Source organism: Rousettus aegyptiacus, unplaced genomic scaffold (genome assembly GCF_014176215.1).
Source record: "Rousettus aegyptiacus isolate mRouAeg1 unplaced genomic scaffold, mRouAeg1.p scaffold_m13_p_1, whole genome shotgun sequence".
Classification (NCBI taxonomy): domain Eukaryota; kingdom Metazoa; phylum Chordata; class Mammalia; order Chiroptera; family Pteropodidae; genus Rousettus; species Rousettus aegyptiacus.
The window spans coordinates 81,355,089-81,367,367 of NW_023416284.1; the positions used below are offsets into that span (position 1 = coordinate 81,355,089).

The 12,279-nt window shown below is 39.4% G+C and overlaps 1 protein-coding gene across 2 annotated transcripts in view; it reads left to right on the plus strand.

Moving 5' to 3' along the window:
- The window catches only part of F13A1 (coagulation factor XIII A chain), a 168,052-nt gene extending 156,608 nt beyond the window's left edge, over positions 1–11,444 (plus strand). For both annotated transcript variants that reach the window (XM_016160997.2, XM_016160998.2), the window contains exons 15-16: positions 3,544–3,680; positions 9,551–11,444. In XM_016160997.2, the coding sequence (XP_016016483.2) occupies positions 3,544–3,680; positions 9,551–9,704 (291 nt within the window). In that variant the 3' untranslated portion in view covers positions 9,705–11,444. The remainder of the gene's footprint in view (positions 1–3,543; positions 3,681–9,550) is intronic.
- Positions 11,445–12,279: the final 835 nt, after the last annotated feature.

Consider the following 12,279-nt stretch of genomic DNA (forward strand, 5'->3'; position numbering starts at 1 on the left):
TTTGAACATGGTTATGTATACTGTAAAATGTATACTTCATGGAAGAGCTCTTGTAATTTCCTAAAAAGTAATTTTTTTCCCAAAAGTGTGTGTGTGTGAGAGAGAGAGAAAGAAGGAGCGAAGGGGAGAGAGAGACTTGTTTACCAAAGAATCAGAATAGTTGCTCATTATCATGAAATAGCATCAAAGGCAAGAACTCAGTATTTTAATATTGGCGAATGGTATTTAACTTGAAAAGCATCATATTTTGTCAATTTTTTAAAACAGAGATAGTTTAAATGGAAATTTTAAAGAACCAAGGACATCAAATATGTGGAAAAGGATTTAATGTCACCAAGTATGACATATACTTTATCCTTTTCTCTGGTCTGAGTAATACTCTTCTCTAAAGTGAATGCACATAAAAGCTTCTTGATTTAACCATCTCAGGATTGCTAAAGGCTCCCTTGATTTAAGGTTTTATGAGAGCAAGAAAATCAGAAATATAATTACGTTGATATGGAATGATTCTTACAGCACTGAAGAAAGCACTGCAGAGTCCCTTTAAAAAAGAAAAAAAAAAGAATTTGAACAGATATTTTTACCTACATTCTCAGCATTTCACAGATACCATGGCATGGCACATCACTTAAATCAACACAAAATATGAAAATACTATGTGTGTGCTCCATTTTCCTCAAAAGAACAGGGGGAAACATCTCCACTTAAATTCCTAAACAGAAAATATTGATGTTAAACGGGCAGGCTTTTTTATTTGGTTTAGTTTGAGTTCTAAGGCTCATTATCAACTCAGTAGTCAGGTGAAAGATGTTTAATAGGGACAAATGCAGAAAAGTGACACTGAGTATTCATTAACTGCAGAAGAAGCACTATAAAACCTTGAAGGGCCCTCTCCTTTCAATACACCACCCCTCCCAGGCCTCCTCCTCGCTTCAGCATCAAGGAAGGCTGGGCAGTATTTATATACCCATGCCAGCATTTAATTACAGAGATAAACTCTGGAAGCTAACTGATTAGGTATGACATGTGAAATTATCTGAGAAGACTTAATCTTCTAATCATATTCAGATCTAAAACCTATCCATGAAGACCCAAACACTTGGGCCATTCTTTCAAATGCCTAATCTTTCCTATCACTGTCATCAGTGACCTGAAAGTGTACACTTGGCTTTCCACAGCATGGGGATCTCCCTGTAGAGCTAGCCTACCAATATAGAAATTATTCTCAACCTGGAGCCCGTGGGCCCCAGAGGGCACATAGGTCTGCAATAAATCCCCTAAAACTACATGTGGGCTTTGTATATCCCGTATATTTTCCACTGTGTATGCCTGTGTGGTGTAAGGGTGAGTAACTATTATCAGATTATTTTAAGGAGCTTGTGCTCATACTTGTAAAAGTATGCCATGAAGAAGGCAGATGGCTCAAAATATTTCCCTCCCCAAAATTAAAGTGATCAGAGCAAATGCTTTTATCAATAGCATCTCTGAAGTAGCCCCACTTTCTCTAATTTAGAGTTTTTATAAATATTACCTTTATCTTGTATTTTTAAAAAGTCAAAAGTATTCTGAAATTTCTTTTCAACTTAAGAAAAATATTTGGGACACACTTGAGAATTAAACCTACAGTATTATGCATTCTCATGCCTCCAATATCAATGATAGAGTCAGGACATTTGGAAAGAAAGTGAAAAACTGTCTTCCAAATGTTTTGTCTGCATCGATGGTTTACAACTGAATGGAGGGGTGAGGGACAGTTTTCTAAGTTGGTCCTTAGAAATCAAGAGCGGTGCTTAACAGATTATAGGGTGCACTGCCAGAGATTCTAATTTAATTGTGTGAGTTGGGCCTAGACTGCCATAGTTTTAAAGTTCCCCAGGTGATTCAGCCTGTGCATGCCAAGCTGAGGACCACTGATTAAAGTGCTGAACACACTGCTTGGCAAACAATCCATGCTCTGTAGGTGACACCTGCTGTAGTCACCATCATGATCGGCATCTGCTTCACCCTGATCCCTCAGAACCCACTCTCTGCCCATCCTACCTTAGGAGATGGGGTTTTGAATGTAATGAACATGGGGAATTGACTGGAATTTTTATTTTTCTTATAGATTTTTAAAAATCCCATAGATATAGATTTAGTTACAAACTATATCTTAAAGAGTAAAGCCATTACTTTTTATTCTTAACTGTAGAGTCAGTGAGAGTCTTCTCTCCAGGCAATGTTCTTCCTCTTTTCCCCTATTCATAATAAAGGCTCATTTCCACATGATTTTTTCTATATTATACATTGCTTAAAGAAATAAGGTATAGTAATGACTGGATTGTTATCTAGAAAACTCAAATGCCCATTACTTTTTTAACTAGCCAAACTACTTTAACAAATATTTACTGGGCACTGACTAGATACTAGAGTAGAAAGTGGGCTGAAATATAAGGTGAATAAAACAAACTACCCCAAGCATTGTTACTTCAAAAAAATATGAGCTTAATGTATTAAGTCTTTGCCATGTGGTATGCAGTGTGCTAGCTGCTTTATATGTATTATTTCATCCTACCCTTTTCTTATCAGAAAATCTTTTATTATTATCTAGTTCCCAAGTTACTTAGGATTTATACAGTTCCATCTATTTGGGGTACATACCTCCTAAACAAACAACTAAAACTATGGTCACCTGGCCATTTTTCAGCACATGGTGTTGGGAAAGCATATAGTTCCAAGGACAAGGGGCAGTGCCCACACAGATTAAACACAGCATAAGAATTACTACTAATAATGGCAATGTACATAGATCACCTCATAGAAATGTCAGTCACTTTCAGAGACAAGAAAACTGAGTCTCAGAAGGTTGTCACCCAAGGCCCCACTACTAGTAAGTGTTGAAGCTAGCATTGAACTTGCATATCCTACCAAATATCTGATACTTCTGAGATTTGTTATGGAGAAACTCACCAACAAATAGCCTCACATCCTCCTGGACTCCCATGTCGTAGCTGTAGATGAATTCTCTTTTGTCTATTTTAGTGTCCAGCTTTCTCTTCTTCAAGTTCAATAGTAAGGACTCCCTCTTTGGACACATTTTTACAGTGTTTCTAATATTTGCAAGGCACAGTTTCCCTAGAGCAATTGTTTCCCCTTAAACTCAGGAATTCCCCAAGTGCTGGCAGGAAATTTGAGCTCTATCCAGAAGCAGAGTTCGCCTGGCTGCCAGACCATGGAAATCTGTTGCTACACCAAATGCACTTCCACCTCCTGCTGACAAAGGGAGCAGCTGGTAGCCAGGTTATTAACCTGAGCTCTAATTAGGGTGGTTTTTATAATGAGGAAAAGAGTGTGATTCTAATTAGTAATTTTCTATCTCTTTCTCAATAGGTATATCCCCCCATCAAAGTAATAAGCTATTCTCATCACACTAGTTCCATTGCAAAAAAAAAAATAATCATACCGTAAAACAGAAGCAAAGTAAAGGTGGTTAAGGGCACAGAGAGCAGAAAGAGGTTTTATGTGCTGCTAATTAGCTGCATTCTCCCCCAACTCATTTCTTAGGTCCGCGGCCCAAAGATAGTTGGTTCTGACATGGTTGTGACAGTTGAGTTCACCAACCCTTTAAAAGAAACTCTGCAAAATGTTTGGATACACCTGGATGGTCCTGGAGTGATAAAACCAAAGAGGAAGCTGTTCCGGTATGTGCTGGGGAGTTGTGGGAAGGTGATGTGGGGCTTTGGGAAGCTTATCTCTCTCTGTCTTTACCAAACTTATATCTAATCCCTAATGAAAATGTCCAAGAAACTGCTACCTCCTTATTGTTATTTCTTTGGGACAAGGGATAAAAATAGGGTTGATTCGACTGGCAAGTCTATCATCTAATCCTTCAAACTACCCAAATGAGGTAGGTACTGTTATTATTTCCTTTCAGTAGCAGAGGAATTCGAGGCTTTGAGAGGTCATTCGGTTTGCCCCAAGTTGCACAGCTTATAAAAGTAACACAAAGTTTCAGATTCAGGGGGGCTGAATCCAGGACCCAAGTTTAAGCATTTTGCCATACAACTTCCTCATGTATCGGTCCTACTAATATTTATTATCTGTGTATCAGATATTATGCTGAAAGATGTTCCTTTTCATAGGTCCTTTCTATCAACCTCCACCTCCCAGATTTCACCAATCCAAGCACTCTCTAGAACTATTGCTTTCAGTAGAATAAAAGTGAGCCTAAAGAGTTTGAGACTAAGTTCTTTAGTCAGGGGACTAATGACAACCCCAAGTTCAGTAATACTTTGAATGAAACTGCTTCTTTCACACCTAGCACCATCAGATTGTGCTATACAGTTCGCAGAGAATTGTACCGACAAAGACCGTCATTCAGCAAGACAGACCATTCCATGGTCAGGTAGCCCTAACTGTTAGATAACAATACTACTTTTCAATCATCCCAATGATCCCAATTCTGTCATCTGGACCTATACACTGAGTAAGGCCCATCTCTCTTCCATCTGATGGCTTGCAAATATTTGCAAGCAACTGTGACATCTTTCTTGAATCCTCTTTATAGCTACCCTGACTTCATTCCTCTCACCTCTAATGTGGTTTTAGCTCCTTCCCTCTCTCACATGCTTCAATTTGTTAGTGCTCCTCTTAAGACTGTGACACCAAAATGGATCCCAGTCTTAAGGTTTATTACTTTCATTTCTACCACAAATAAGTCCCTGTCAGCATCAATCAATCTAGAAAATTTCCTGTGGGTGACCTTCTAAGGCACAGAAAGGGAGGTGGAGGGGTTTAGAAACTGCCTCATGACCAGGTATGTTAGGAATTCCCCAAATGTCCTTCATAGAAGCTACCTTGATCTGTAATCTGTGGGACAAGTGCGAGGCCTCCTTCACCCTTTCTCTGGCAGGTTTAAAAACCAATTTTCCCACTAAGAGCTGCATTTCTTTCAAATTACAGTGCTCACAGCTTCTTCATCTCATAGTTTAAGAGGTACTTTATGCTTGTGGATGCTATAAACAGTAGAGAAAATGATTTGAGTACTTTAAAAAATGCAAGCACAAAACTTAACAACCTTCCTGTGCTAATAGGAAAGTTGCAGGGGGGCGAGGGAAGAATTAAATTAGGAATCAACTCCAGCTAGAGGGAGAGGTCAGCAGTAATAGTTCTGCTTTTGTCAGAAATGATAGTTTCACTTGTCCGTTCTCACACCTTCCCACTTGAATCAGATACAATAATCACTCAGGCAAAGTGAAACACATTTCTACTTCAAAAAAGTCTCCTGCTGTATCTAATTTTCCATCTCAAATAGTAATCCCACAAGCTTCATCTGAGGGTACTGGAACTTTGAGCTACCTTTACACCTTGGCTGTCCCAAGAGTTCCACCTTAATCAAAAGCCAATATACAACAATAAACAATCTATGTGTTAAAATAAAGATTAATGCTCACCTAGAGTAGTGACCCACCATTTGGGAGGTGAAAGTCTCAAAATAGTTTTAGTGTCCAGGTGCATTGTTTATTGTTAATATCTGACACTGGGACAGGCAAGGTGGAATGAATCAGGGAAAGGATGAAAGAGACCAGTCCCTACATGAACAATAGGATGGCCCACCCATGCTCTGCCCTAAGGTATTATTACTAGTTACTTCAGCATATTGGTCTATGGCAGATGGGTAACAGATAGAATGCCAGGTCTTTAATCTCTTATGGGAATTCATATCCAGGGGTGAAGCTCTCCAAAGCAAGGGAAGCTTTATTTCTCAGAGACTGTCAAAAATTGGAAAGAATTTGATATAGAAAATATTTATTATCCAGGTGGGCTTAAGACTTTGGAGAGAGCATTACTTTCTTCATTTCCTCCTGACTCCAGCACACACCTTCATAACCAAGAACTGAGCCAGCCAGTGCCCATATCCACCATATTGCCAGATAATTAGAAACTCCAATTACCCTCTGCTGCCAAGATCAGATTTATGGGTAGCAGATCCATATATCTACTTGGGCCCTTAAAAGGGGCAATTCTGTAGAGCGAGAATCTTTCACAAGATCATATTTCTTTCTGGGATACACATCTTGAATAGTCCAGAGAGGCTCCCGTGCCAGGGCCCTAGAAGGCAGCAGTTCTCTAGCTCAAAGCAAAGGACTGAAAGGAAAGAGCTGGTGAGCAGGGAATTGAACTAGAAACAAGGAAGGCAGGTGGTGCCAGGTCTCATTCTTTGATCAGGGTACAAGCCAACTCTACTCTAAGATGCTTTACCTTCCTGCCCTTCCCCCACCTCCTCCCACCTGTCTCAAGTGCTTGGAGGTACTGCTCCCACAGACTCTCAGCTTTTAAGTTTCTATACTTGATACTCCCAGAACATCAAATAATTCATCTTCCAGATTCATTTTTCTCTTTAAAAAATGGTCAGATTCAGGAAGTTATTTCAAGAGAAAAGTTCCCTGACTTTGTAATATTGGTTTAAATTTTGAGTTTTTCAAATAGGACAGAAGCTGAGGGCTAGACACACAGAGAACAAACTATAGATAGTTGCAGTTTATTGTAACAATAATCCCATTTGCCTGCATGTGTTCAAGATGATAAATGGGCAGCATATCCTGATGGCTCAGCACATTACTGAGAATCATTTATCACAACATCTATCCCCAGGCAAATAGGATTATTCCAGTATTACTCCACTTACCAAGATGGGTAAAGTATTTTTTCTCTCTTTCTGTATGTAGGTAAATGCATACTTAGACATGCACGTATATCTTCATATATGAGTATATTTGTATGATACTCATACATGATACATATATACATGTATGAGATATGGATATAAATATTATTTGGGTGAGTTTATGAGTAAGCGCAAATAATGAAGCAAAGCTTATGAATGAATTATAGTTTCTCTTTGAGGTTACCTTTATTACATGGCCTTAGGCTAGATCCTTAAGCAGGACAACTATCTCACAGTGTTTCTGACTAATCACTGGGGGAAATCAGAGAAGAGAAAACAAATGGGTCAGGGTTAAAATAATGATTACTGAGAAATAAATATTTCAAAATTTACATTCATATTGAATTAATCACTGTAAATTAAAGATGGAAACTGTGTACAGGTAGAATGAACTTACTGTCCTAAATTATTTTGTAGCGAGTTCAAGCAGAGCAAACAACCACAAAAGTGATAATGATAATAAAAGTAATAATAAGAACAACAATACATATCTAACATGTGGCACTTACCCTGTCTTGCCATAGTTTTATGCACCGTGCAAATATAAACTCACATCACTCTCTCCACAGCCTATTCAATAGTCCAAAGTGTCCACCTTTCACAGGTGAAGAAAATCATGGTGAGGCCAGTGATTTTCAAACCTTGAATCATAAAATTAATATACTGAGTTTGAAAAATATGTATATAGGTTGTATGTGTACTTTTTACACAATTTGGCTTTTATCTAACTGATTTAAATAATTTATATAGCCACATTTCTAAAGAAAAAAAATAAGAGAAGCATTGGCAAATACAAAATTAATTGAGACATTCAGATTATCAGTGTCAAGGTCAACGCCTTGGAGTAGCCCCAAAGAGGTCCCCAAGACCTTAGGTGCCTTTCCCAATTCATGGGCCACAGATACAAGAGAGAAAAAAAAAAAAAAAGGACTTCTTATTCAGTGTCTGGGTTTCTAGGATTTGAAGCTGTTTCCCTTTTTATACCAGAGGTTACATCCACAGCTAGCTGAAATATGTAGTTTTAGTGATATTCGAGGAAATCCTGAGGTACCAACTTTATGTAGAATAGGTCCAACAAAGGTATGTGGCCCTGTGTTCCTTCCCTCACTTTGGTTCTGTCTAAAGTGATGCTCTATGGCTTCAGCCCCCAAGAGCAAATGGGAACTCATGTGGCTAAGACCTTTGAGCCACTCTAGACTTTCTTTCACAATTCTCCTTCCTTACAATCCCTCCAACCACCCAAAGTATAAAACTATAGTGTCGCCCCCAGCTCCTTGGGTCCCCCAGGTCCTTCCGTAGGGTGCTAGCAGGATGTAATCTCCTCCAGCTCTGACCCCTTGCTCAGTTGTCTGTGGATCTAGCTACAGAATTCCTCTGTACAACATGTTCTTCATTTCCCCAGTGTATCTCTCTTCATCCATTATCTGAGTCATTGGGTTCTGTGACTGAAAGAGTCCATAGTCCCCTTTGGATCTCAGTTTCCTCATCTGTAAAATGAGACAATCAAAGTAATTTCTTAGTCCTTTCCAATTCTCACATGAAAGGCCTTAATAACCCCATGAAAATACTCAGATTCCTTTTCTCTCTTTTCAAGACATGTATGAAGCCTCTGTTTATTTCCCTAATGCTCTCCCAGAAAATCACTAGCCAAGGGTCCCACAAGCCAACTAGCATGTGTCCTCTAGCAGAGACCAAGAATCCTCCATGGACAACACTTGTAGAAAGTTCTTCCTACAGAATTAAAGGTTATCCATCTTGCTTGAGAAAGCAAGCATGTGAAAAAGTAAGCACAGTGATCGAAAAGTCATCTTCTTATAAGATATAGTATGAAATACATTATACACTAGTAGAAACAGCATGGATTTGGGAATCAGATAAACCTGAGTTCAAATCTCATCTCTGCTCGTTAACAGCTCTGTGATCTTAGAAAAGTTGCTTCTCTTGTTTAAACCTCCATTTTTCATACTTCCAAAATTGTCAAGTAGTAGCTACCTCTAGATACTATTATACAGATAAAACCTGCATATAATCTCCTCCTGAGGCCCACATGGGGTAATATAGGTAAAGCATCCCAGAGAAGCCTAACTCCCCCCAACTTCAACTTTGTGCTGCAGTGGGCTTGGCCATGACACTTAGTAAGACCTCAGAACATGGGCTACAGAGGAAAAGGAGAACACCTGGACCACTACAAACTAACTCCATTATCAGGGTGGATTTGGGCATTGGCAACAGATGAAAGGAGAAAGGTGCATGGGCGGAAGACCCAATTTGATGGCTGAAACAGAATTACAAATTACAAAGCATGCATATAGTCATAGTCAGTTCGCAGCAGTAGGGTCATGATCTTGGTCTGGGAACAAGGTCTAGTTCAAGAGGGTTGGTAAGAGCTATTTAGAGTGTCAGGACCTCAGCAAAGGCAGCTGGGGGATTCAGAGAGGAGTCTAGGCCCAGAAGGGAACTGGAGTGCCAAAAAATGAGCTGAGGCAGATCAGTCACACTGACAAGGCTACTGGGGAGGCTTGGAGACAAGCTAGATAGAGTTCAGTTGACTCGTGGCTTGTGGGGCTCAGCCCAGCTCCACCAGACACTGATGGACCACATACACTGGGAGACATGCTATTGCATCCAAATGGAAATAACCATGCTCCAAGGGATTGTCACTGGCAGGGTCTGGCAGAGCCTCATTAGGGGGCTCATTTGGGTTGTAACTGGTGGAATAAGCCAGTCTCCTAATTACCACCAATTAGAAGGAAAAAGAGGCTCTGATCGCTACCTGATCAAGATAGGAAACTGGATCTGCCTCTCTGGAAAGTAAAACCTTTCTTTTCTTTTCCATCCTTTCAGTGAAATCCAGCCCAACTCCACTGTGCAGTGGGAAGAAGTGAGCCGGCCTTGGGTCTCTGGCCATCGGAAGCTGATAGCCAGCATGACCAGTGACTCCCTGAGACATGTATATGGCGAGCTGGATTTGCAGATTCAAAGACAACCTTCTATGTAAATGCACAAGAGGCTGAGATAGATCTAGGCACTTGGCCTTTCATTGTCTTGGCTAAGGAAATTCTAATGCAAAAATAGTCAGCTCTTGCTTTGACTTAGGTGTGAAGATCTAGACAGGACTTGTTAGGGCTCAGAGTCGGGGTGCCATGTATTTCAAAAACACACTTTTCCAAACCTAGGCTATTCAGTGTGGAAGTTAGTTTTTATTGTTCCCCCTTCTGAAGGATTCTGAGGATTAGCTTTAATTAAGCTCTAATTAAGCTCTCATAGCTCATAAGAGTAAAAGTCATCATTTATCATTACAAATGGCTGCAGCTCCAAATATCAGAGGACTCCCCTTAGCGAAGGGATTTGCTTAATACCTGGCCTCATGTAAAACTAGACTTCAGATCCCCACTCAGCCTTTTGGGGGTAACATACTCCCCAAAATGGAGAGAAGTGTATGATTTGCGCCCTAGAATTCTATTCTCCTTTCTTAGAAGCAGGTTCTGCTCTCTGTGTCAGAATATTTTTCCCAAGAATTGAGTACAACATCATTTGTCTTCTTGGCAAAGCCAGGGAAAGGTCTTTTATCTTGCACCTGCAGCAAAGCAACTGCCTGCCAAATTTCACAGAAGATGTGGCCCCATATTAACAAATTGCATTTATGAGAAACTTAATCACCTAAGAGGAGATGAGAAAGCAGGTGTAATACCCAGATCTATTAAATAATATAGTTTTATGGTGCATTTTAAAGGTGTCGCACCATGGCCTGATCAGCAGGAACCAATATCCCTTATTTTAATCCTTTCTTCAGTACAGGCACACCTCAGAGGTATTGTAGGTTCGGTTCCAGACAACCACAATAAAACTATAAAGCAAGTTATAATCTATTTGCTGGTGAAGAGTCTCACTTTCAATTTGTAAAAAAAAAAAAAACAAAACAAAACAAACAAACAAAAAACACAAGTATGCCTGTACTAAAAAGTTATGAGGCTGATGTGGGACAGGAGGAATGAGGAATTAGTCTTTAATAGTGATTACGCTTCACCTGTCTCTCTGAGATTATCTTCACACAATGATGCAGGCCTAGGTATGTTTTAGAGATAGAATAAGCCCAACAGTTTAGAGAAGATGGCAGATTTATTGACCAGGCATGTGGAAGAATGGGCAGTCACTAATTCTCTCTTTTCTTTCTTATCACCTATGTTGAGAACACAGCCTATCGCTCAGGCACTGAAAAGTAACATGGACTCCTCTTTGCAAAGAGCCAGCACTACCCTATGACAGAAAACACTGGCATCATTTGTATTGTGCCCCAAGGTTCCAACAGACAAAGCTGCCTGATATTTATTTTCAAGGCTGATTTATGGTCAAAATTACCTATTGATATGCCTAGGGAGTGATTTAGATCAGTATATTGTGATTCTTAACAAACAAAAAATGAACAGTGGTGAGAAACTGGGGAAGGGAGGCAAGGGGGAAGGGGAAGCCAGAATGGAATTCTCTGCTCTATATAACAACATATCTAAGCCTTTGAGACTGTTTCTAAGCCTCCAGCACCAGGAATCCATAAGGGTAGCTGGTCCCCATAGGAACAGCATACCTAACTCTTAAGTAATCTCCTAGCATTTGCCAAGCCTTAAAATTTCCAATTCTAAAATTAAATGTATTTTTGCTAGACTGTAAAGGTGGCTTAACATAATATACTCCTATTAGCTAGAATGTAATCAAAGCTTAAAATAAACTTGATCTAATTGTATTTTCATTTGCACAGAAGTGAATGTTTTGAATTTTCAATACAGCATACTACTAACCACAACTGCTCAAGAAATCACCCTTCTTGGATAGGAATAACACACCTAGATAGGAAGATAAGCACTTCCCCTTTCAGGAAAATAAATATAATAGGTACTGCTGTCACAGTTAGCTTTCCTTGCTGCTCTCTCTATATTTTAACTATATTCACTGAAGGAGGATATTTACAGATTTAGTTCAAAAACCAACTTCTAGAAACTGCAAAATATCTGTAGAAACTTTTTCATGAATGATCTCATGAATCATTAGGGTGAATCAATGGACAAGCCAGCATGAATACCTATCATAACATATACCTTTTATGGTCTTAAAACAGAGATTGAAAATATATGGCAAATATGCACAGAAGAGACTATATTCAAGCAGACATCACTAAACAATTGCAGCTAAAATAGGCCTCAGAGTCCTCCTCAACACAGTACTGCAGGCAGCTATTACCAACTGCTTTGGAGTTGGCATACAAAATAAAACCTACCTGTTAAGCCTACCTTAGAGCTAGGTCAACTCTTTTAATAGCTGGGATTCCATACTGTGTAATCACGTTACGGATCTACAAGTAATACTTTAGCATTGGTAACAATGCATATCAGATGGCAACAGAGAATCTGAGTTCTAGTTTCTGCCTGTGCTAGTCCTCCACACTTCTGAACAAACCCTCATCTGTGTTTAAAGTTCAATGACTAAAGATGGATAACAATGCTTATGTTTCCATTACGTTATTCTGGGGGCTATATCAAGCAAACTCTAGCAATAACACATATAAAACCTAGATAGATGGA